Source organism: Schistocerca piceifrons, chromosome 4, assembly GCF_021461385.2.
Source record: "Schistocerca piceifrons isolate TAMUIC-IGC-003096 chromosome 4, iqSchPice1.1, whole genome shotgun sequence".
NCBI classification, from domain to species: Eukaryota; Metazoa; Arthropoda; class Insecta; order Orthoptera; family Acrididae; genus Schistocerca; species Schistocerca piceifrons.
Window position 1 is genome coordinate 1,230,028 of NC_060141.1, and position 24,967 is coordinate 1,254,994.

Below are 24,967 nucleotides of genomic sequence, written 5' to 3' on the forward strand. Positions count from 1 at the left end.
TTACGTCGCTGCACCTGCCAGCCCTCTTTTCATACTAACTTTCAGGTGTTGACAAAGATGCTTCCACAAGCATTTTGAACTACTGTATCAAACGCAAGATACGAAATTACAGTAATGAACTCAGTTTGAGCAAGAATGCGCGAAGGATGTGTGCTAGAACTCCTTGAAAATAACAACACACTACGAATCGACAGATGAGTTCTGAAATAAGTCAGGGCCTACTGTTTTGTAGCAGTGCTAAATTCCACAATGTAAATAAACAAAAAAAAAAAAAAGAAATAAAATCTTCCGTTCTCGTCCGATCACCGAAGTGAAGCAACAACGTTAGTAGTACTCGGAAGGGTGAGCGCCTGGGAACTCTGGCTGTCTTCATTTTTCGCTTTTCAGTCGCTACTCCTGGCAGCCAGCCTTTTTCCATATCACCTTTCTGTTGTGACAAAGAGACTTCCTCAAGCATTTTAAACGGCCGTAAGGTACGAAACTGCAGTAATTAACTCAGTTTGAAGGAGAATGTGCCAACCAAGTTTGCCAGGAAGTCTTTGAAAACGACAAAACAGTACGAATCGGGCGGTATGCTCCGAAATACGGTAGCGCCTGCCTATCGTTCTGCAGCGGCGTACAGCTCCAAGTTCGATTTCTAATCATAAATTTATTCTTTTGTCGTCTCGCCTCCTCCCGCAGACGTTTCTCGCGCTTGTGCTGTCATATGGACCGCGACCCGAGCGGCAGCGAGCGGCAGTCGAGCAAAGTCGGGACAAGTCGGGACGGAAGGGGGGACAGGCGCCAATGCACCGCGCAAATTACGCAAATATCTGGAAGCGCGGCGTGTGTCAGCCAGGTGAGAAAGCCTCCGTCGGTCCAGCAGGACACTGCCACACCCCGCGCAGTCCGCCCGCCGCCCGACCGCGCGCGCAAGCCCCGCGCCGGATAACAGGAACAAGGCGCGTCGCCAGCGAGTGTCGGAGGCCACACGCACCAAACGAATGACAGGCGGTGCACCGAGCAGCTGTGTTGTGCGTGTCTCACCTACGTTCGGCAGTCGCCTCTGAGACGCCGAGGCGAGCGCGCACTCCGCGCCACCTTCGAGGTGGAAAGACGAGCTTTGCGTCAAATGTGCCACGGAAAGCAGCGATTGCGTGTGTTGCGAGAAGAGGCGAATGCTTCTTCTGGGGTGCGGCTACAGTATAAGGACGCCAACGGCCATACCATGTTGAATACACCGGTTCTCGTCCGATCACCGAAGTTAAGCAACATCGGGCCCGGTTAGTACTTGGATGGGTGACCGCCTGGGAACACCGGGTGCTGTTGGCTCTATCTCATTTTTTCATTTTTACGTCGCTGCACCTGCCAGCCCTCTTTTCATACTAACTTTCAGGTGTTGACAAAGATGCTTCCACAAGCATTTTGAACTACTGTATCAAACGCAAGATACGAAATTACAGTAATGAACTCAGTTTGAGCAAGAATGCGCGAAGGATGTGTGCTAGAACTCCTTGAAAATAACAACACACTACGAATCGACAGATGAGTTCTGAAATAAGTCAGGGCCTACTGTTTTGTAGCAGTGCTAAATTCCACAATGTAAATAAACAAAAAAAAAAAAAAAGAAATAAAATCTTCCGTTCTCGTCCGATCACCGAAGTGAAGCAACAACGTTAGTAGTACTCGGAAGGGTGAGCGCCTGGGAACTCTGGCTGTCTTCATTTTTCGCTTTTCAGTCGCTACTCCTGGCAGCCAGCCTTTTTCCATATCACCTTTCTGTTGTGACAAAGAGACTTCCTCAAGCATTTTAAACGGCCGTAAGGTACGAAACTGCAGTAATTAACTCAGTTTGAAGGAGAATGTGCCAACCAAGTTTGCCAGGAAGTCTTTGAAAACGACAAAACAGTACGAATCGGGCGGTATGCTCCGAAATACGGTAGCGCCTGCCTATCGTTCTGCAGCGGCGTACAGCTCCAAGTTCGATTTCTAATCATAAATTTATTCTTTTGTCGTCTCGCCTCCTCCCGCAGACGTTTCTCGCGCTTGTGCTGTCATATGGACCGCGACCCGAGCGGCAGCGAGCGGCAGTCGGGACAAGTCGGGACAAGTCGGGACGGAAGGGGGGACAGGCGCCAATGCACCGCGCAAATTACGCAAATATCTGGAAGCGCGGCGTGTGTCAGCCAGGTGAGAAAGCCTCCGTCGGTCCAGCAGGACACTGCCACACCCCGCGCAGTCCGCCCGCCGCCCGACCGCGCGCGCAAGCCCCGCGCCGGATAACAGGAACAAGGCGCGTCGCCAGCGAGTGTCGGAGGCCACACGCACCAAACGAATGACAGGCGGTGCACCGAGCAGCTGTGTTGTGCGTGTCTCACCTACGTTCGGCAGTCGCCTCTGAGACGCCGAGGCGAGCGCGCACTCCGCGCCACCTTCGAGGTGGAAAGACGAGCTTTGCGTCAAATGTGCCACGGAAAGCAGCGATTGCGTGTGTTGCGAGAAGAGGCGAATGCTTCTTCTGGGGTGCGGCTACAGTATAAGGACGCCAACGGCCATACCATGTTGAATACACCGGTTCTCGTCCGATCACCGAAGTTAAGCAACATCGGGCCCGGTTAGTACTTGGATGGGTGACCGCCTGGGAACACCGGGTGCTGTTGGCTCTATCTCATTTTTTCATTTTTACGTCGCTGCACCTGCCAGCCCTCTTTTCATACTAACTTTCAGGTGTTGACAAAGATGCTTCCACAAGCATTTTGAACTACTGTATCAAACGCAAGATACGAAATTACAGTAATGAACTCAGTTTGAGCAAGAATGCGCGAAGGATGTGTGCTAGAACTCCTTGAAAATAACAACACACTACGAATCGACAGATGAGTTCTGAAATAAGTCAGGGCCTACTGTTTTGTAGCAGTGCTAAATTCCACAATGTAAATAAACAAAAAAAAAAAAAAGAAATAAAATCTTCCGTTCTCGTCCGATCACCGAAGTGAAGCAACAACGTTAGTAGTACTCGGAAGGGTGAGCGCCTGGGAACTCTGGCTGTCTTCATTTTTCGCTTTTCAGTCGCTACTCCTGGCAGCCAGCCTTTTTCCATATCACCTTTCTGTTGTGACAAAGAGACTTCCTCAAGCATTTTAAACGGCCGTAAGGTACGAAACTGCAGTAATTAACTCAGTTTGAAGGAGAATGTGCCAACCAAGTTTGCCAGGAAGTCTTTGAAAACGACAAAACAGTACGAATCGGGCGGTATGCTCCGAAATACGGTAGCGCCTGCCTATCGTTCTGCAGCGGCGTACAGCTCCAAGTTCGATTTCTAATCATAAATTTATTCTTTTGTCGTCTCGCCTCCTCCCGCAGACGTTTCTCGCGCTTGTGCTGTCATATGGACCGCGACCCGAGCGGCAGCGAGCGGCAGTCGGGACAAGTCGGGACAAGTCGGGACGGAAGGGGGGACAGGCGCCAATGCACCGCGCAAATTACGCAAATATCTGGAAGCGCGGCGTGTGTCAGCCAGGTGAGAAAGCCTCCGTCGGTCCAGCAGGACACTGCCACACCCCGCGCAGTCCGCCCGCCGCCCGACCGCGCGCGCAAGCCCCGCGCCGGATAACAGGAACAAGGCGCGTCGCCAGCGAGTGTCGGAGGCCACACGCACCAAACGAATGACAGGCGGTGCACCGAGCAGCTGTGTTGTGCGTGTCTCACCTACGTTCGGCAGTCGCCTCTGAGACGCCGAGGCGAGCGCGCACTCCGCGCCACCTTCGAGGTGGAAAGACGAGCTTTGCGTCAAATGTGCCACGGAAAGCAGCGATTGCGTGTGTTGCGAGAAGAGGCGAATGCTTCTTCTGGGGTGCGGCTACAGTATAAGGACGCCAACGGCCATACCATGTTGAATACACCGGTTCTCGTCCGATCACCGAAGTTAAGCAACATCGGGCCCGGTTAGTACTTGGATGGGTGACCGCCTGGGAACACCGGGTGCTGTTGGCTCTATCTCATTTTTTCATTTTTACGTCGCTGCACCTGCCAGCCCTCTTTTCATACTAACTTTCAGGTGTTGACAAAGATGCTTCCACAAGCATTTTGAACTACTGTATCAAACGCAAGATACGAAATTACAGTAATGAACTCAGTTTGAGCAAGAATGCGCGAAGGATGTGTGCTAGAACTCCTTGAAAATAACAACACACTACGAATCGACAGATGAGTTCTGAAATAAGTCAGGGCCTACTGTTTTGTAGCAGTGCTAAATTCCACAATGTAAATAAACAAAAAAAAAAAAAAGAAATAAAATCTTCCGTTCTCGTCCGATCACCGAAGTGAAGCAACAACGTTAGTAGTACTCGGAAGGGTGAGCGCCTGGGAACTCTGGCTGTCTTCATTTTTCGCTTTTCAGTCGCTACTCCTGGCAGCCAGCCTTTTTCCATATCACCTTTCTGTTGTGACAAAGAGACTTCCTCAAGCATTTTAAACGGCCGTAAGGTACGAAACTGCAGTAATTAACTCAGTTTGAAGGAGAATGTGCCAACCAAGTTTGCCAGGAAGTCTTTGAAAACGACAAAACAGTACGAATCGGGCGGTATGCTCCGAAATACGGTAGCGCCTGCCTATCGTTCTGCAGCGGCGTACAGCTCCAAGTTCGATTTCTAATCATAAATTTATTCTTTTGTCGTCTCGCCTCCTCCCGCAGACGTTTCTCGCGCTTGTGCTGTCATATGGACCGCGACCCGAGCGGCAGCGAGCGGCAGTCGAGCAAAGTCGGGACAAGTCGGGACGGAAGGGGGGACAGGCGCCAATGCACCGCGCAAATTACGCAAATATCTGGAAGCGCGGCGTGTGTCAGCCAGGTGAGAAAGCCTCCGTCGGTCCAGCAGGACACTGCCACACCCCGCGCAGTCCGCCCGCCGCCCGACCGCGCGCGCAAGCCCCGCGCCGGATAACAGGAACAAGGCGCGTCGCCAGCGAGTGTCGGAGGCCACACGCACCAAACGAATGACAGGCGGTGCACCGAGCAGCTGTGTTGTGCGTGTCTCACCTACGTTCGGCAGTCGCCTCTGAGACGCCGAGGCGAGCGCGCACTCCGCGCCACCTTCGAGGTGGAAAGACGAGCTTTGCGTCAAATGTGCCACGGAAAGCAGCGATTGCGTGTGTTGCGAGAAGAGGCGAATGCTTCTTCTGGGGTGCGGCTACAGTATAAGGACGCCAACGGCCATACCATGTTGAATACACCGGTTCTCGTCCGATCACCGAAGTTAAGCAACATCGGGCCCGGTTAGTACTTGGATGGGTGACCGCCTGGGAACACCGGGTGCTGTTGGCTCTATCTCATTTTTTCATTTTTACGTCGCTGCACCTGCCAGCCCTCTTTTCATACTAACTTTCAGGTGTTGACAAAGATGCTTCCACAAGCATTTTGAACTACTGTATCAAACGCAAGATACGAAATTACAGTAATGAACTCAGTTTGAGCAAGAATGCGCGAAGGATGTGTGCTAGAACTCCTTGAAAATAACAACACACTACGAATCGACAGATGAGTTCTGAAATAAGTCAGGGCCTACTGTTTTGTAGCAGTGCTAAATTCCACAATGTAAATAAACAAAAAAAAAAAAAAGAAATAAAATCTTCCGTTCTCGTCCGATCACCGAAGTGAAGCAACAACGTTAGTAGTACTCGGAAGGGTGAGCGCCTGGGAACTCTGGCTGTCTTCATTTTTCGCTTTTCAGTCGCTACTCCTGGCAGCCAGCCTTTTTCCATATCACCTTTCTGTTGTGACAAAGAGACTTCCTCAAGCATTTTAAACGGCCGTAAGGTACGAAACTGCAGTAATTAACTCAGTTTGAAGGAGAATGTGCCAACCAAGTTTGCCAGGAAGTCTTTGAAAACGACAAAACAGTACGAATCGGGCGGTATGCTCCGAAATACGGTAGCGCCTGCCTATCGTTCTGCAGCGGCGTACAGCTCCAAGTTCGATTTCTAATCATAAATTTATTCTTTTGTCGTCTCGCCTCCTCCCGCAGACGTTTCTCGCGCTTGTGCTGTCATATGGACCGCGACCCGAGCGGCAGCGAGCGGCAGTCGAGCAAAGTCGGGACAAGTCGGGACGGAAGGGGGGACAGGCGCCAATGCACCGCGCAAATTACGCAAATATCTGGAAGCGCGGCGTGTGTCAGCCAGGTGAGAAAGCCTCCGTCGGTCCAGCAGGACACTGCCACACCCCGCGCAGTCCGCCCGCCGCCCGACCGCGCGCGCAAGCCCCGCGCCGGATAACAGGAACAAGGCGCGTCGCCAGCGAGTGTCGGAGGCCACACGCACCAAACGAATGACAGGCGGTGCACCGAGCAGCTGTGTTGTGCGTGTCTCACCTACGTTCGGCAGTCGCCTCTGAGACGCCGAGGCGAGCGCGCACTCCGCGCCACCTTCGAGGTGGAAAGACGAGCTTTGCGTCAAATGTGCCACGGAAAGCAGCGATTGCGTGTGTTGCGAGAAGAGGCGAATGCTTCTTCTGGGGTGCGGCTACAGTATAAGGACGCCAACGGCCATACCATGTTGAATACACCGGTTCTCGTCCGATCACCGAAGTTAAGCAACATCGGGCCCGGTTAGTACTTGGATGGGTGACCGCCTGGGAACACCGGGTGCTGTTGGCTCTATCTCATTTTTTCATTTTTACGTCGCTGCACCTGCCAGCCCTCTTTTCATACTAACTTTCAGGTGTTGACAAAGATGCTTCCACAAGCATTTTGAACTACTGTATCAAACGCAAGATACGAAATTACAGTAATGAACTCAGTTTGAGCAAGAATGCGCGAAGGATGTGTGCTAGAACTCCTTGAAAATAACAACACACTACGAATCGACAGATGAGTTCTGAAATAAGTCAGGGCCTACTGTTTTGTAGCAGTGCTAAATTCCACAATGTAAATAAACAAAAAAAAAAAAAAGAAATAAAATCTTCCGTTCTCGTCCGATCACCGAAGTGAAGCAACAACGTTAGTAGTACTCGGAAGGGTGAGCGCCTGGGAACTCTGGCTGTCTTCATTTTTCGCTTTTCAGTCGCTACTCCTGGCAGCCAGCCTTTTTCCATATCACCTTTCTGTTGTGACAAAGAGACTTCCTCAAGCATTTTAAACGGCCGTAAGGTACGAAACTGCAGTAATTAACTCAGTTTGAAGGAGAATGTGCCAACCAAGTTTGCCAGGAAGTCTTTGAAAACGACAAAACAGTACGAATCGGGCGGTATGCTCCGAAATACGGTAGCGCCTGCCTATCGTTCTGCAGCGGCGTACAGCTCCAAGTTCGATTTCTAATCATAAATTTATTCTTTTGTCGTCTCGCCTCCTCCCGCAGACGTTTCTCGCGCTTGTGCTGTCATATGGACCGCGACCCGAGCGGCAGCGAGCGGCAGTCGAGCAAAGTCGGGACAAGTCGGGACGGAAGGGGGGACAGGCGCCAATGCACCGCGCAAATTACGCAAATATCTGGAAGCGCGGCGTGTGTCAGCCAGGTGAGAAAGCCTCCGTCGGTCCAGCAGGACACTGCCACACCCCGCGCAGTCCGCCCGCCGCCCGACCGCGCGCGCAAGCCCCGCGCCGGATAACAGGAACAAGGCGCGTCGCCAGCGAGTGTCGGAGGCCACACGCACCAAACGAATGACAGGCGGTGCACCGAGCAGCTGTGTTGTGCGTGTCTCACCTACGTTCGGCAGTCGCCTCTGAGACGCCGAGGCGAGCGCGCACTCCGCGCCACCTTCGAGGTGGAAAGACGAGCTTTGCGTCAAATGTGCCACGGAAAGCAGCGATTGCGTGTGTTGCGAGAAGAGGCGAATGCTTCTTCTGGGGTGCGGCTACAGTATAAGGACGCCAACGGCCATACCATGTTGAATACACCGGTTCTCGTCCGATCACCGAAGTTAAGCAACATCGGGCCCGGTTAGTACTTGGATGGGTGACCGCCTGGGAACACCGGGTGCTGTTGGCTCTATCTCATTTTTTCATTTTTACGTCGCTGCACCTGCCAGCCCTCTTTTCATACTAACTTTCAGGTGTTGACAAAGATGCTTCCACAAGCATTTTGAACTACTGTATCAAACGCAAGATACGAAATTACAGTAATGAACTCAGTTTGAGCAAGAATGCGCGAAGGATGTGTGCTAGAACTCCTTGAAAATAACAACACACTACGAATCGACAGATGAGTTCTGAAATAAGTCAGGGCCTACTGTTTTGTAGCAGTGCTAAATTCCACAATGTAAATAAACAAAAAAAAAAAAAAGAAATAAAATCTTCCGTTCTCGTCCGATCACCGAAGTGAAGCAACAACGTTAGTAGTACTCGGAAGGGTGAGCGCCTGGGAACTCTGGCTGTCTTCATTTTTCGCTTTTCAGTCGCTACTCCTGGCAGCCAGCCTTTTTCCATATCACCTTTCTGTTGTGACAAAGAGACTTCCTCAAGCATTTTAAACGGCCGTAAGGTACGAAACTGCAGTAATTAACTCAGTTTGAAGGAGAATGTGCCAACCAAGTTTGCCAGGAAGTCTTTGAAAACGACAAAACAGTACGAATCGGGCGGTATGCTCCGAAATACGGTAGCGCCTGCCTATCGTTCTGCAGCGGCGTACAGCTCCAAGTTCGATTTCTAATCATAAATTTATTCTTTTGTCGTCTCGCCTCCTCCCGCAGACGTTTCTCGCGCTTGTGCTGTCATATGGACCGCGACCCGAGCGGCAGCGAGCGGCAGTCGAGCAAAGTCGGGACAAGTCGGGACGGAAGGGGGGACAGGCGCCAATGCACCGCGCAAATTACGCAAATATCTGGAAGCGCGGCGTGTGTCAGCCAGGTGAGAAAGCCTCCGTCGGTCCAGCAGGACACTGCCACACCCCGCGCAGTCCGCCCGCCGCCCGACCGCGCGCGCAAGCCCCGCGCCGGATAACAGGAACAAGGCGCGTCGCCAGCGAGTGTCGGAGGCCACACGCACCAAACGAATGACAGGCGGTGCACCGAGCAGCTGTGTTGTGCGTGTCTCACCTACGTTCGGCAGTCGCCTCTGAGACGCCGAGGCGAGCGCGCACTCCGCGCCACCTTCGAGGTGGAAAGACGAGCTTTGCGTCAAATGTGCCACGGAAAGCAGCGATTGCGTGTGTTGCGAGAAGAGGCGAATGCTTCTTCTGGGGTGCGGCTACAGTATAAGGACGCCAACGGCCATACCATGTTGAATACACCGGTTCTCGTCCGATCACCGAAGTTAAGCAACATCGGGCCCGGTTAGTACTTGGCTGGCTGCCCGCCTGGCAACACCTCGGTGCCGAGCGAGCAGTGTTTACCTCGTGCGACTGGGCCGGCGGCGCCTCGCGTGTCGTCTGCTTCTTCTGCCTTGTGGCTGTATTTCTACCTGACTGTAAGTAATGGAAATGATTTACGATGATAGTGAGGAAAGGCAGAATAACGTCCAATGTGAATTTGATCGTTCAGTTGATAAACCTTCGGCCTTTGAGATTCACCGTTGGATACTAGAGGACTTGATGTTACGGCATGATGACGTTCTTGGCATACAATTTGATACGTTCCTTAATTCAGTGTTTTTAAAATTGCGATCTCCTGACATGTGTGATACTGTTGTGTCTGTCAATGACGGTGTGCGTAAATTTCGACATCTTGACGGTAAAATTAGTAATGTGACTGTGTCGCACGCTGGCTTCGGCGTTAGGCAAATTCGCGTCTTTAACTTGCCTTTTGAAATACGTAATGATACCATTTCACGTTATTTGCGGCCGTACGGTACCGTTTTGTCAGTGATTAAGGAAAAGTGGTCCTCCGCCTATTTGTTTCAAGTCGAAAACGGTGTGCGGAGTGTGAAAATGGTTGTCAGACAGCACATTCCGTCATTTATTTTGGTCAACGGCCACCGTGCGTTTGTGACTTATAGTGGACAGCCTCAAACTTGTTCATTTTGTAGTGGCGTTGGTCATTACCGGCAAGATTGTCCTAAACGTAAACGGCCTGCTCAATTACCGATTGACGACGGTTTGCGCGGGGCCAGCTTTGCCTCTGTCGCTGCTACGGTCTTAGGTACAGCCCCCCCCGCACCCGCGCGCCGCGTGGCCGATGCTAACCTAGCTGACGCCGCGGTTGCCATGGATGTGTCCACTCCCGATTGTGACCTTGCTTCTGTGTCTGCTGTTTCCGCGCCTGCTACGGCTACCGTGCAGGCTGACGAAAATTTGTCTTTACCACTTGTTTCACTTGCGTCTGTGTCCGACCGCACGCCCGCGTCGGCGACTGCTGTCGTGTCGGAACCTGTTTCCCAGCCTGTTACGGTACCGGAATTTTCTGATACGTTGACTGCCTCGGTTGACGTGGCTGCCAGTGCTACTGTTAGCTCTGCTGCCGTGGAGTCGCAGGAATTTTTTGCGGCTCCGAAACCGCGGCGTGATGAATTTCCGTCTCGCAGTTCTAGCAGGCAACGTGCTCGTAGTGTCGGTCGGTCGCCTTCCTCTGACAGGGGGTTTACCCGACCCGACCGCAGTCCGTCTCCAGTTGACCGTTCGCCCGCCGGTTCCCGGCAGTCGCGAGTTGGTCGGCAAGACTCACAACAGCGTGCCGCGCGTCGGGACCTAGACCGTGAGCGGCGGCCGTCTCCGGCTTCCGGCTCCGGGCGTCCGACACAGCAATCGCGACCCCAACAGCGTGCCGCTTCTCGCCATCCGCCGCCTGACGACCTCACCGTGGCCGATCAGAAGCGTGATGTCGCTGTTCGCCATTTACGTACCGTTTTAAGTCAGCCGCCTCCTGGTGACGATTCGGCAATGCCGGCCGACACGGCTTTGGCTGTAGCGCCGCCGCAATTGCCGACAAAACGGAAGGCTGAAGACACCCACCAGCGTCGTGTCTGTCCTTCTGCCCCCGAGCGAGTGCCGGCTTCTTCTCCCGACGTGGAGATGCCCGTTGCTGCTCCTTTGTCGGTGGCTTCCGGTGGCACAGGTTCTGGGACCGCGTCCGCCCCCACTCCCGTGTACCCCACTGAGTGGGCGGCGGATGTGGAAGGCGGTGAGACTTAGTGGATTCTTTGTTGTCCCCTAATCCAGTTGACGGGACCTACTCCCGTCTTTTAGAGAACTTTTTACCCTTCTTTGGTGGCCGGACTTCCGTCCGTGTTTGCTGTCTGTTTTTAACAAAGTTGGCTGCAATTCCGTCCATGTTGCTGTCTGTTTTTACCATAAGGAGCCTTTTGTGCATGTGTATTTTACTTGTGTCTGGGGCCTGAGCATTGTTCGTGGCATATCTTATCTATCAATGTTATTCTCTGTTGTTCCCTTCTCCAGTTGCCGGGAATTCCTCCCGTCGTTTTAGAGGACATTTTACTCCTTTTGGTGGCTGAAATTCCGTCCATGTCTGCTGTCTGTTTTTAACTGAGGAGTTTTTTGTGCTTGTATATTTTAATTGTGTATGGAGCCTGAGCGTTGTTCGTGGAATGTTTTAACTCTCAATGTTAACAAGTTGAGTAATCCGCACAAGTTGTCGGCTTTGCACACCTTTTTACATGACTCCCATTGTCATGTGGCATTTTTACAGGAAGTTACGCGTCAGGCTCTGTTGTTTTTACTTGACTCTTCTGATTTTACTGTCGTTGATAATATCATGTCCGACGAACGGACTGGTACTGCTATCTTAATCCGTCCTGAATTTGATGTTAGCAATATTGAAATATTGCCAAATGGCCGCGCTATAGCATGTACCGTCAATGGTTTCGCCTTTGTTAATGTATACGCTCATGCCGGTGACAAGCCAGCGCGGAATAAATTTTATGGTCAGGATCTCTGTCCACTTCTCCATCGTAATCATACTGACTTAGTGATCGGTGGTGATTTTAATGCTGTGATTGATGGTCGTGATCAGGAGCCGCGTCCTAACTGGTGCCAGGAATTGCGTACGTTGGTTGACAGCTTTCGGCTCCGCGACACGTGGCGTGTGCTGCATCCGGACGAGACGCATTTCACCCACTTTTACGCCACCGGTCACAGTCGATTAGACAGGATCTATGTGTCTTCGCCGCTCGCCGCTCACGTCCGGAAGGCGGACGTGTTGCCGGTTATTTTTTCTGACCATTGCGGTTACATGTGTCAACTTCTCCTGCCGCGTGCGCGCCCTACTCGGCGCAGCAATATTTGGAAATTTAACTGTAGCCTTTTGGACGATGCCAGTCTCACGTCTCAATTTACTGCGTTGTGGCGCAAGCTCTTGCGTGGTAAAGGCGATGACGGCAGTACTATCGGGTGGTGGGTGGCGGTCGCCAAGCCGGCTATTCGGCGTTTTTTAATCGATTTTAGCCGCGATGCGGCGCATTGGCGTCGGTCGACGGCACGTTTTTACCAGGACTGTTTAAAGGATATCGCTCAGCGCGTCGCAACGTCACCTGAGTTGCTTCCGGTTTTTAATCAGTTCAAAGCCAAGCTCCTCGATGATCTTCGTCGGAAGGGTGTTGGGGCTATCGCGCGGAGCCAACCGGTGGGTGACGTGGAAGGGGAACCGCTCTCTCTCTACCACCTGAGCAGGGAGCGCCGGCGGCGCGAGCGGTTGGCAATCCGTAAATGGATCCAGCGAGATGGCACGTCCACTTCCGATGGTGCGGCCATTGAGCGGGAAGTTCACGAGCATTTTGCGACGCTTTTCCGAGAGGTGGACGTCAACGCCGGGGCGCTGCGCGATTTTTTGCAGAGGGTCCCACGTGTGTTAACACGACAAGATAGAGCCATTTTAAATGAACCTTTTACCCTTGATGACCTAACTACAGCTGTGAAACGGAGTCCTAGGGGCCGGTCCCCTGGACTGGACGGAATTCCTGCCGAATTTTACTTGAAATTTTTCAGTCTTTTAAGTGATGTTTTAATTGCCATTATGAATGAGATCCATAACGGCGTTGCTATTCCTGCGGAATTTTCAGAAGGGCGCATTGCTCTCGTTCCGAAATCGGCCGCAACACCAAATCTCGACAATGTCCGTCCTATAACCTTGCTGAACGCCGACTATAAAATTATAGCGCGGTGTATCACGCACAGGTTGACGAACGTTATGCCAAAGGTGGTGAGTGAACATCAGACTTGCGCTGTCAGGGACCGTAACATATTCGATGCTGTTCTGGCGTACCGGGATTGTATCGGATATGTTAAAAGTCACAGGCTCCGGACGGCTGCGATAATGCTGGTCGACTTCAAAAACGCTTTCGATCGGATTAGTCACACCTATCTGCGGCGGGTCTTGGTCGGTTTCGGATTTGGTTCTAAACTGACGACGATGGTGCACAATATTTTAAGGAATGCCACATCACGGGTTGTAATAAACGGAACTCCCAGTCGTGTTATACCTATTAGCCGATCAGTTCGCCAGGGCTGCCCCTTGTCTATGTCACTCTTCGCTTTGGCGTTGGATCCGCTTCTCCGCTGTATCGCCCAGGAATGCCGGGGCATACGCATAGGTGACGATCAGCTGATCTGTAGAGCGTATGCCGACGACCTCGGCGTGTTCCTCGATCAGCCAGAGGACATTGACAGGTTACATGGTGTTCTGCAGCGATTTGAGAGGGCAACGGGGGCTATCGTTAATCCTCGGAAAACTGTTTTACTCCCCCTTACACCTCGCCTGCGTACTGTTCGCGGCGACTGGTTTTGTGTCAAGCAACGGCAGACTGTCCTTGGTGTCATTCTGACCGACAATACGCAGCGTATGGAAGCTCTTAATTGGCGGTCCACGCTGTATAAGGTCAGGGCCGTTGCGAAACTGTATGCCTCTAGGAACTTGGCGCTCCGTCAACGAGTGGCCCTTATCAACACGCAGATTTTGGCCAAAGCGTGGTATCTAGCACAAGTCCTACCAGTGCCAAAACAACTGGAACGGGCCATTCAACAGGCGGTCTATTGGTTGCTGTGGAAGGGTGACATCTTTAAAGTCTCCCTGGCCACCTGTACCTTGAGTCTGACGGAGGGGGGGCTGGGTTTCGTTGATTTTCGCAACAAATGTGCGGCACTCTTCGTGAAGCGGACTACCGTGGTGCTTGACAAGGGGCCGTGCAGTCCGACGGCTGCTTTATTCCATGCCTATCGGCCACCATCGGTGGTTGCTCCGGTCTCGGTCAGTCATATTCCGTACACGTTGAACTTTGTCCGCCGGTATTATGTGTATAACAGTTACCTGGTGCTCGGTGATGTCCGTGCGTGCAATGTCGGTGACGTTGTGCGCGCTCTTCGGGGATCGCCAAGTAGGAATAAATGGGAGTATCGGCTACCTCAGCACGACTGGAGGATGGTGTGGCGGAACCTTGCCGCCGCCGTTATTCCGCCCCATGTTCACGGAACATGGTATAAAGTGGTCAACCGCACATTTCCGACTAATGCTAAGCTGCACTCAATCGATCTGATTTCTTCGGGAGTCTGTGATGCGTGTCCTGAGGAGGACACCATCGAACACCGATTCGACTGTCGGAAATTCCGTGATGTCTGGGATATTGCGTGTGACATGGTGCGTCTGATCAACAGAGTGGACAGGCGGCAGGTGACAGCTTTGGACGCCATCGTGCCTCAGTGTGCGGCGTATCCGGCCACCAAACGGAATGCAACTCTTTGGATTTTGGGACACACGGTTTTTTGTATTTTCACCCTGAAATTGACTACTGCCGTCGACTTTCTGTCTTACCTGTGGGCGGAACATCGTCTGACCCTTGGTCGACCGGCTTATTCCTCGACTTTCGCCAATTTTTTGCATGTTGCCCTGGCCCATGCATTCACTAAATTGTCACTTACCTGATACGACTACATACCCGATCTTGACATTTTTACCTTTTCTGTCTGATACTACTGCCAATATTCCTCTTGGCGTGTTATGACGAACCCTTGCTTACCAACGGACTTCCTCTCTTGGATAATGATTTTATGGCATGGTAAAGTTGTGTTTCTAATCGGCCGTACATTAACGAAAACGTACACATGACCTACAGTTATGTGAACGGTGTTTTGTCCGTCAAAAGTTCTTTTCTGTTTGCTTTACTTTCTGTTCCTCCTTTATTTCTTTCTTGTTATTTGTTCTTTTCTCGCGGCGGCTGAGGGGGCCGTGTCGCGGTGATCATTTATCACGGTCGGTGTGTGTCTGAATGTGGGACTTTTTCCTATTGCTGTGCGTCGACGGTTGTTTTCTTCTCCATGTACCATCCGTCGACCGTTAGTGGGGACATATTTTCTTCGGACTTTAATTTACTTTCATTTCTCTTCCGGTGGATTCAGTTTTTTGGCGGATGCCACCTGCCTGTTGCTTTGGCAGGTTGTCGTTGCTGTGGATCACTGTCCCGGCAAGCTGCACCGGCGTCCAGAGGCCAATTTTGTTTCTCCTATTTGTAATGAAGTCTGGGCGGCGGCTTCCCTTGCATTTCTTTTTTTGTATTGGAGGATGCACGTTCTTTTCTGTTCCTTGTCCTGGAAGCACACAGCACATACCCACGCCGGCACACCTCGCCGATGAAGGCACATTGGGGGGCCTTCCCCCGCGTCCCTTGCAGAAGTCAACGGCACAAAAAAAAAAAAAAAAAAAAAAAAAAAAAAAAAAAAAAAAAAAAGGTGCTGTTGGCTCTATCTCATTTTTTCATTTTTACGTCGCTGCACCTGCCAGCCCTCTTTTCATACTAACTTTCAGGTGTTGACAAAGATGCTTCCACAAGCATTTTGAACTACTGTATCAAACGCAAGATACGAAATTACAGTAATGAACTCAGTTTGAGCAAGAATGCGCGAAGGATGTGTGCTAGAACTCCTTGAAAATAACAACACACTACGAATCGACAGATGAGTTCTGAAATAAGTCAGGGCCTACTGTTTTGTAGCAGTGCTAAATTCCACAATGTAAATAAACAAAAAAAAAAAAAAAGAAATAAAATCTTCCGTTCTCGTCCGATCACCGAAGTGAAGCAACAACGTTAGTAGTACTCGGAAGGGTGAGCGCCTGGGAACTCTGGCTGTCTTCATTTTTCGCTTTTCAGTCGCTACTCCTGGCAGCCAGCCTTTTTCCATATCACCTTTCTGTTGTGACAAAGAGACTTCCTCAAGCATTTTAAACGGCCGTAAGGTACGAAACTGCAGTAATTAACTCAGTTTGAAGGAGAATGTGCCAACCAAGTTTGCCAGGAAGTCTTTGAAAACGACAAAACAGTACGAATCGGGCGGTATGCTCCGAAATACGGTAGCGCCTGCCTATCGTTCTGCAGCGGCGTACAGCTCCAAGTTCGATTTCTAATCATAAATTTATTCTTTTGTCGTCTCGCCTCCTCCCGCAGACGTTTCTCGCGCTTGTGCTGTCATATGGACCGCGACCCGAGCGGCAGCGAGCGGCAGTCGGGACAAGTCGGGACAAGTCGGGACGGAAGGGGGGACAGGCGCCAATGCACCGCGCAAATTACGCAAATATCTGGAAGCGCGGCGTGTGTCAGCCAGGTGAGAAAGCCTCCGTCGGTCCAGCAGGACACTGCCACACCCCGCGCAGTCCGCCCGCCGCCCGACCGCGCGCGCAAGCCCCGCGCCGGATAACAGGAACAAGGCGCGTCGCCAGCGAGTGTCGGAGGCCACACGCACCAAACGAATGACAGGCGGTGCACCGAGCAGCTGTGTTGTGCGTGTCTCACCTACGTTCGGCAGTCGCCTCTGAGACGCCGAGGCGAGCGCGCACTCCGCGCCACCTTCGAGGTGGAAAGACGAGCTTTGCGTCAAATGTGCCACGGAAAGCAGCGATTGCGTGTGTTGCGAGAAGAGGCGAATGCTTCTTCTGGGGTGCGGCTACAGTATAAGGACGCCAACGGCCATACCATGTTGAATACACCGGTTCTCGTCCGATCACCGAAGTTAAGCAACATCGGGCCCGGTTAGTACTTGGATGGGTGACCGCCTGGGAACACCGGGTGCTGTTGGCTCTATCTCATTTTTTCATTTTTACGTCGCTGCACCTGCCAGCCCTCTTTTCATACTAACTTTCAGGTGTTGACAAAGATGCTTCCACAAGCATTTTGAACTACTGTATCAAACGCAAGATACGAAATTACAGTAATGAACTCAGTTTGAGCAAGAATGCGCGAAGGATGTGTGCTAGAACTCCTTGAAAATAACAACACACTACGAATCGACAGATGAGTTCTGAAATAAGTCAGGGCCTACTGTTTTGTAGCAGTGCTAAATTCCACAATGTAAATAAACAAAAAAAAAAAAAAAGAAATAAAATCTTCCGTTCTCGTCCGATCACCGAAGTGAAGCAACAACGTTAGTAGTACTCGGAAGGGTGAGCGCCTGGGAACTCTGGCTGTCTTCATTTTTCGCTTTTCAGTCGCTACTCCTGGCAGCCAGCCTTTTTCCATATCACCTTTCTGTTGTGACAAAGAGACTTCCTCAAGCATTTTAAACGGCCGTAAGGTACGAAACTGCAGTAATTAACTCAGTTTGAAGGAGAATGTGCCAACCAAGTTTGCCAGGAAGTCTTTGAAAACGACAAAACAGTACGAATCGGGCGGTATGCTCCGAAATACGGTAGCGCCTGCCTATCGTTCTGCAGCGGCGTACAGCTCCAAGTTCGATTTCTAATCATAAATTTATTCTTTTGTCGTCTCGCCTCCTCCCGCAGACGTTTCTCGCGCTTGTGCTGTCATATGGACCGCGACCCGAGCGGCAGCGAGCGGCAGTCGGGACAAGTCGGGACAAGTCGGGACGGAAGGGGGGACAGGCGCCAATGCACCGCGCAAATTACGCAAATATCTGGAAGCGCGGCGTGTGTCAGCCAGGTGAGAAAGCCTCCGTCGGTCCAGCAGGACACTGCCACACCCCGCGCAGTCCGCCCGCCGCCCGACCGCGCGCGCAAGCCCCGCGCCGGATAACAGGAACAAGGCGCGTCGCCAGCGAGTGTCGGAGGCCACACGCACCAAACGAATGACAGGCGGTGCACCGAGCAGCTGTGTTGTGCGTGTCTCACCTACGTTCGGCAGTCGCCTCTGAGACGCCGAGGCGAGCGCGCACTCCGCGCCACCTTCGAGGTGGAAAGACGAGCTTTGCGTCAAATGTGCCACGGAAAGCAGCGATTGCGTGTGTTGCGAGAAGAGGCGAATGCTTCTTCTGGGGTGCGGCTACAGTATAAGGACGCCAACGGCCATACCATGTTGAATACACCGGTTCTCGTCCGATCACCGAAGTTAAGCAACATCGGGCCCGGTTAGTACTTGGATGGGTGACCGCCTGGGAACACCGGGTGCTGTTGGCTCTATCTCATTTTTTCATTTTTACGTCGCTGCACCTGCCAGCCCTCTTTTCATACTAACTTTCAGGTGTTGACAAAGATGCTTCCACAAGCATTTTGAACTACTGTATCAAACGCAAGATACGAAATTACAGTAATGAACTCAGTTTGAGCAAGAATGCGCGAAGGATGTGTGCTAGAACTCCTTGAAAATAACAACACACTACGAATCGACAGATGAGTTCTGAAATAAGTCAGGGCCTACTGTTTTGTAGCAGTGCTAAATTCCACAATGTAAATAAACAAAAAAAAAAAAAAGAAATAAAATCTTCCGTTCTCGTCCGATCACCGAAGTGAAGCAACAACGTTAGTAGTACTCGGAAGGGTGAGCGCCTGGGAACTCTGGCTGTCTTCATTTTTCGCTTTTCAGTCGCTACTCCTGGCAGCCAGCCTTTTTCCATATCACCTTTCTGTTGTGACAAAGAGACTTCCTCAAGCATTTTAAACGGCCGTAAGGTACGAAACTGCAGTAATTAACTCAGTTTGAAGGAGAATGTGCCAACCAAGTTTGCCAGGAAGTCTTTGAAAACGACAAAACAGTACGAATCGGGCGGTATGCTCCGAAATACGGTAGCGCCTGCCTATCGTTCTGCAGCGGCGTACAGCTCCAAGTTCGATTTCTAATCATAAATTTATTCTTTTGTCGTCTCGCCTCCTCCCGCAGACGTTTCTCGCGCTTGTGCTGTCATATGGACCGCGACCCGAGCGGCAGCGAGCGGCAGTCGAGCAAAGTCGGGACAAGTCGGGACGGAAGGGGGGACAGGCGCCAATGCACCGCGCAAATTACGCAAATATCTGGAAGCGCGGCGTGTGTCAGCCAGGTGAGAAAGCCTCCGTCGGTCCAGCAGGACACTGCCACACCCCGCGCAGTCCGCCCGCCGCCCGACCGCGCGCGCAAGCCCCGCGCCGGATAACAGGAACAAGGCGCGTCGCCAGCGAGTGTCGGAGGCCACACGCACCAAACGAATGACAGGCGGTGCACCGAGCAGCTGTGTTGTGCGTGTCTCACCTACGTTCGGCAGTCGCCTCTGAGACGCCGAGGCGAGCGCGCACTCCGCGCCACCTTCGAGGTGGAAAGACGAGCTTTGCGTCAAATGTGCCACGGAAAGCAGCGATTGCGTGTGTTGCGAGAAGAGGCGAATGCTTCTTCTGGGGTGCGGCTACAGTATAAGGACGCCAACGGCCATACCATGTTGAATACACCGGTTCTCGTCCGATCACCGAAGTTAAGCAACATCGGGCCCGGTTAGTACTTGGATGGGTGACCGCCTGGGAACACCGGGTGCTGTTGGCTCTATCTCATTTTTTCATTTTTACGTCGCTGCACCTGCCAGCCCTCTTTTCATACTAACTTTCAGGTGTTGACAAAGATGCTTCCACAAGCATTTTGAACTACTGTATCAAACGCAAGATACGAAATTACAGTAATGAACTCAGTTTGAGCAAGAATGCGCGAAGGATGTGTGCTAGAACTCCTTGAAAATAACAACACACTACGAATCGACAGATGAGTTCTGAAATAAGTCAGGGCCTACTGTTTTGTAGCAGTGCTAAATTCCACAATGTAAATAAACAAAAAAAAAAAAAAGAAATAAAATCTTCCGTTCTCGTCCGATCACCGAAGTGAAGCAACAACGTTAGTAGTACTCGGAAGGGTGAGCGCCTGGGAACTCTGGCTGTCTTCATTTTTCGCTTTTCAGTCGCTACTCCTGGCAGCCAGCCTTTTTCCATATCACCTTTCTGTTGTGACAAAGAGACTTCCTCAAGCATTTTAAACGGCCGTAAGGTACGAAACTGCAGTAATTAACTCAGTTTGAAGGAGAATGTGCCAACCAAGTTTGCCAGGAAGTCTTTGAAAACGACAAAACAGTACGAATCGGGCGGTATGCTCCGAAATACGGTAGCGCCTGCCTATCGTTCTGCAGCGGCGTACAGCTCCAAGTTCGATTTCTAATCATAAATTTATTCTTTTGTCGTCTCGCCTCCTCCCGCAGACGTTTCTCGCGCTTGTGCTGTCATATGGACCGCGACCCGAGCGGCAGCGAGCGGCAGTCGGGACAAGTCGGGACAAGTCGGGACGGAAGGGGGGACAGGCGCCAATGCACCGCGCAAATTACGCAAATATCTGGAAGCGCGGCGTGTGTCAGCCAGGTGAGAAAGCCTCCGTCGGTCCAGCAGGACACTGCCACACCCCGCGCAGTCCGCCCGCCGCCCGACCGCGCGCGCAAGCCCCGCGCCGGATAACAGGAACAAGGCGCGTCGCCAGCGAGTGTCGGAGGCCACACGCACCAAACGAATGACAGGCGGTGCACCGAGCAGCTGTGTTGTGCGTGTCTCACCTACGTTCGGCAGTCGCCTCTGAGACGCCGAGGCGAGCGCGCACTCCGCGCCACCTTCGAGGTGGAAAGACGAGCTTTGCGTCAAATGTGCCACGGAAAGCAGCGATTGCGTGTGTTGCGAGAAGAGGCGAATGCTTCTTCTGGGGTGCGGCTACAGTATAAGGACGCCAACGGCCATACCATGTTGAATACACCGGTTCTCGTCCGATCACCGAAGTTAAGCAACATCGGGCCCGGTTAGTACTTGGATGGGTGACCGCCTGGGAACACCGGGTGCTGTTGGCTCTATCTCATTTTTTCATTTTTACGTCGCTGCACCTGCCAGCCCTCTTTTCATACTAACTTTCAGGTGTTGACAAAGATGCTTCCACAAGCATTTTGAACTACTGTATCAAACGCAAGATACGAAATTACAGTAATGAACTCAGTTTGAGCAAGAATGCGCGAAGGATGTGTGCTAGAACTCCTTGAAAATAACAACACACTACGAATCGACAGATGAGTTCTGAAATAAGTCAGGGCCTACTGTTTTGTAGCAGTGCTAAATTCCACAATGTAAATAAACAAAAAAAAAAAAAAAGAAATAAAATCTTCCGTTCTCGTCCGATCACCGAAGTGAAGCAACAACGTTAGTAGTACTCGGAAGGGTGAGCGCCTGGGAACTCTGGCTGTCTTCATTTTTCGCTTTTCAGTCGCTACTCCTGGCAGCCAGCCTTTTTCCATATCACCTTTCTGTTGTGACAAAGAGACTTCCTCAAGCATTTTAAACGGCCGTAAGGTACGAAACTGCAGTAATTAACTCAGTTTGAAGGAGAATGTGCCAACCAAGTTTGCCAGGAAGTCTTTGAAAACGACAAAACAGTACGAATCGGGCGGTATGCTCCGAAATACGGTAGCGCCTGCCTATCGTTCTGCAGCGGCGTACAGCTCCAAGTTCGATTTCTAATCATAAATTTATTCTTTTGTCGTCTCGCCTCCTCCCGCAGACGTTTCTCGCGCTTGTGCTGTCATATGGACCGCGACCCGAGCGGCAGCGAGCGGCAGTCGAGCAAAGTCGGGACAAGTCGGGACGGAAGGGGGGACAGGCGCCAATGCACCGCGCAAATTACGCAAATATCTGGAAGCGCGGCGTGTGTCAGCCAGGTGAGAAAGCCTCCGTCGGTCCAGCAGGACACTGCCACACCCCGCGCAGTCCGCCCGCCGCCCGACCGCGCGCGCAAGCCCCGCGCCGGATAACAGGAACAAGGCGCGTCGCCAGCGAGTGTCGGAGGCCACACGCACCAAACGAATGACAGGCGGTGCACCGAGCAGCTGTGTTGTGCGTGTCTCACCTACGTTCGGCAGTCGCCTCTGAGACGCCGAGGCGAGCGCGCACTCCGCGCCACCTTCGAGGTGGAAAGACGAGCTTTGCGTCAAATGTGCCACGGAAAGCAGCGATTGCGTGTGTTGCGAGAAGAGGCGAATGCTTCTTCTGGGGTGCGGCTACAGTATAAGGACGCCAACGGCCATACCATGTTGAATACACCGGTTCTCGTCCGATCACCGAAGTTAAGCAACATCGGGCCCGGTTAGTACTTGGATGGGTGACCGCCTGGGAACACCGGGTGCTGTTGGCTCTATCTCATTTTTTCATTTTTACGTCGCTGCACCTGCCAGCCCTCTTTTCATACTAACTTTCAGGTGTTGACAAAGATGCTTCCACAAGCATTTTGAACTACTGTATCAAACGCAAGATACGAAATTACAGTAATGAACTCAGTTTGAGCAAGAATGCGCGAAGGATGTGTGCTAGAACTCCTTGAAAATAACAACACACTACGAATCGACAGATGAGTTCTGAAATAAGTCAGGGCCTACTGTTTTGTAGCAGTGCTAAATTCCACAATGTAAATAAACAAAAAAAAAAAAAAAGAAATAAAATCTTCCGTTCTCGTCCGATCACCGAAGTGAAGCAACAACGTTAGTAGTACTCGGAAGGGTGAGCGCCTGGGAACTCTGGCTGTCTTCATTTTTCGCTTTTCAGTCGCTACTCCTGGCAGCCAGCCTTTTTCCATATCACCTTTCTGTTGTGACAAAGAGACTTCCTCAAGCATTTTAAACGGCCGTAAGGTACGAAACTGCAGTAATTAACTCAGTTTGAAGGAGAATGTGCCAACCAAGTTTGCCAGGAAGTCTTTGAAAACGACAAAACAGTACGAATCGGGCGGTATGCTCCGAAATACGGTAGCGCCTGCCTATCGTTCTGCAGCGGCGTACAGCTCCAAGTTCGATTTCTAATCATAAATTTATTCTTTTGTCGTCTCGCCTCCTCCCGCAGACGTTTCTCGCGCTTGTGCTGTCATATGGACCGCGACCCGAGCGGCAGCGAGCGGCAGTCGGGACAAGTCGGGACAAGTCGGGACGGAAGGGGGGACAGGCGCCAATGCACCGCGCAAATTACGCAAATATCTGGAAGCGCGGCGTGTGTCAGCCAGGTGAGAAAGCCTCCGTCGGTCCAGCAGGACACTGCCACACCCCGCGCAGTCCGCCCGCCGCCCGACCGCGCGCGCAAGCCCCGCGCCGGATAACAGGAACAAGGCGCGTCGCCAGCGAGTGTCGGAGGCCACACGCACCAAACGAATGACAGGCGGTGCACCGAGCAGCTGTGTTGTGCGTGTCTCACCTACGTTCGGCAGTCGCCTCTGAGACGCCGAGGCGAGCGCGCACTCCGCGCCACCTTCGAGGTGGAAAGACGAGCTTTGCGTCAAATGTGCCACGGAAAGCAGCGATTGCGTGTGTTGCGAGAAGAGGCGAATGCTTCTTCTGGGGTGCGGCTACAGTATAAGGACGCCAACGGCCATACCATGTTGAATACACCGGTTCTCGTCCGATCACCGAAGTTAAGCAACATCGGGCCCGGTTAGTACTTGGATGGGTGACCGCCTGGGAACACCGGGTGCTGTTGGCTCTATCTCATTTTTTCATTTTTACGTCGCTGCACCTGCCAGCCCTCTTTTCATACTAACTTTCAGGTGTTGACAAAGATGCTTCCACAAGCATTTTGAACTACTGTATCAAACGCAAGATACGAAATTACAGTAATGAACTCAGTTTGAGCAAGAATGCGCGAAGGATGTGTGCTAGAACTCCTTGAAAATAACAACACACTACGAATCGACAGATGAGTTCTGAAATAAGTCAGGGCCTACTGTTTTGTAGCAGTGCTAAATTCCACAATGTAAATAAACAAAAAAAAAAAAAAGAAATAAAATCTTCCGTTCTCGTCCGATCACCGAAGTGAAGCAACAACGTTAGTAGTACTCGGAAGGGTGAGCGCCTGGGAACTCTGGCTGTCTTCATTTTTCGCTTTTCAGTCGCTACTCCTGGCAGCCAGCCTTTTTCCATATCACCTTTCTGTTGTGACAAAGAGACTTCCTCAAGCATTTTAAACGGCCGTAAGGTACGAAACTGCAGTAATTAACTCAGTTTGAAGGAGAATGTGCCAACCAAGTTTGCCAGGAAGTCTTTGAAAACGACAAAACAGTACGAATCGGGCGGTATGCTCCGAAATACGGTAGCGCCTGCCTATCGTTCTGCAGCGGCGTACAGCTCCAAGTTCGATTTCTAATCATAAATTTATTCTTTTGTCGTCTCGCCTCCTCCCGCAGACGTTTCTCGCGCTTGTGCTGTCATATGGACCGCGACCCGAGCGGCAGCGAGCGGCAGTCGAGCAAAGTCGGGACAAGTCGGGACGGAAGGGGGGACAGGCGCCAATGCACCGCGCAAATTACGCAAATATCTGGAAGCGCGGCGTGTGTCAGCCAGGTGAGAAAGCCTCCGTCGGTCCAGCAGGACACTGCCACACCCCGCGCAGTCCGCCCGCCGCCCGACCGCGCGCGCAAGCCCCGCGCCGGATAACAGGAACAAGGCGCGTCGCCAGCGAGTGTCGGAGGCCACACGCACCAAACGAATGACAGGCGGTGCACCGAGCAGCTGTGTTGTGCGTGTCTCACCTACGTTCGGCAGTCGCCTCTGAGACGCCGAGGCGAGCGCGCACTCCGCGCCACCTTCGAGGTGGAAAGACGAGCTTTGCGTCAAATGTGCCACGGAAAGCAGCGATTGCGTGTGTTGCGAGAAGAGGCGAATGCTTCTTCTGGGGTGCGGCTACAGTATAAGGACGCCAACGGCCATACCATGTTGAATACACCGGTTCTCGTCCGATCACCGAAGTTAAGCAACATCGGGCCCGGTTAGTACTTGGATGGGTGACCGCCTGGGAACACCGGGTGCTGTTGGCTCTATCTCATTTTTTCATTTTTACGTCGCTGCACCTGCCAGCCCTCTTTTCATACTAACTTTC

The 24,967-nt window shown here is 51.9% G+C and overlaps 1 protein-coding gene, 13 non-coding genes and 1 pseudogene across 14 annotated transcripts in view; all 15 read left to right on the forward strand.

The window, feature by feature from the left end:
- LOC124794834 (wiskott-Aldrich syndrome protein homolog 1-like) overlaps positions 1-24,967 on the forward strand; it is a 36,357-nt gene that overhangs the window by 6,017 nt on the left and 5,373 nt on the right. Inside the window, exon 2 of the mRNA XM_047258498.1 lies at positions 10,189-11,026. Within this exon, the coding sequence (XP_047114454.1) occupies positions 10,189-11,026 (838 nt within the window). The remainder of the gene's footprint in view (positions 1-10,188; positions 11,027-24,967) is intronic.
- On the forward strand, positions 1,193-1,311 carry LOC124796596. Its single transcript, XR_007016804.1, has one exon. It is a non-coding gene; the product is annotated as a 5S ribosomal RNA (ribosomal RNA).
- On the forward strand, positions 2,524-2,642 carry LOC124796608. Its single transcript, XR_007016812.1, has one exon. It is a non-coding gene; the product is annotated as a 5S ribosomal RNA (ribosomal RNA).
- On the forward strand, positions 3,854-3,972 carry LOC124796619. The gene has a single exon (XR_007016813.1). It is a non-coding gene; the product is annotated as a 5S ribosomal RNA (ribosomal RNA).
- LOC124796631 lies at positions 5,184-5,302 on the forward strand. Its single transcript, XR_007016815.1, has one exon. It is a non-coding gene; the product is annotated as a 5S ribosomal RNA (ribosomal RNA).
- LOC124796643 lies at positions 6,514-6,632 on the forward strand. The gene has a single exon (XR_007016816.1). It is a non-coding gene; the product is annotated as a 5S ribosomal RNA (ribosomal RNA).
- Positions 7,844-7,962, forward strand: LOC124796655. Its single transcript, XR_007016817.1, has one exon. It is a non-coding gene; the product is annotated as a 5S ribosomal RNA (ribosomal RNA).
- Positions 9,174-9,291, forward strand: LOC124796698 (annotated as a pseudogene).
- On the forward strand, positions 16,804-16,922 carry LOC124796666. The gene has a single exon (XR_007016818.1). It is a non-coding gene; the product is annotated as a 5S ribosomal RNA (ribosomal RNA).
- LOC124796677 lies at positions 18,135-18,253 on the forward strand. The gene has a single exon (XR_007016819.1). It is a non-coding gene; the product is annotated as a 5S ribosomal RNA (ribosomal RNA).
- On the forward strand, positions 19,465-19,583 carry LOC124796690. The gene has a single exon (XR_007016821.1). It is a non-coding gene; the product is annotated as a 5S ribosomal RNA (ribosomal RNA).
- Positions 20,795-20,913, forward strand: LOC124796702. The gene has a single exon (XR_007016822.1). It is a non-coding gene; the product is annotated as a 5S ribosomal RNA (ribosomal RNA).
- Positions 22,126-22,244, forward strand: LOC124796714. The gene has a single exon (XR_007016823.1). It is a non-coding gene; the product is annotated as a 5S ribosomal RNA (ribosomal RNA).
- LOC124796725 lies at positions 23,457-23,575 on the forward strand. The gene has a single exon (XR_007016824.1). It is a non-coding gene; the product is annotated as a 5S ribosomal RNA (ribosomal RNA).
- On the forward strand, positions 24,787-24,905 carry LOC124796737. The gene has a single exon (XR_007016825.1). It is a non-coding gene; the product is annotated as a 5S ribosomal RNA (ribosomal RNA).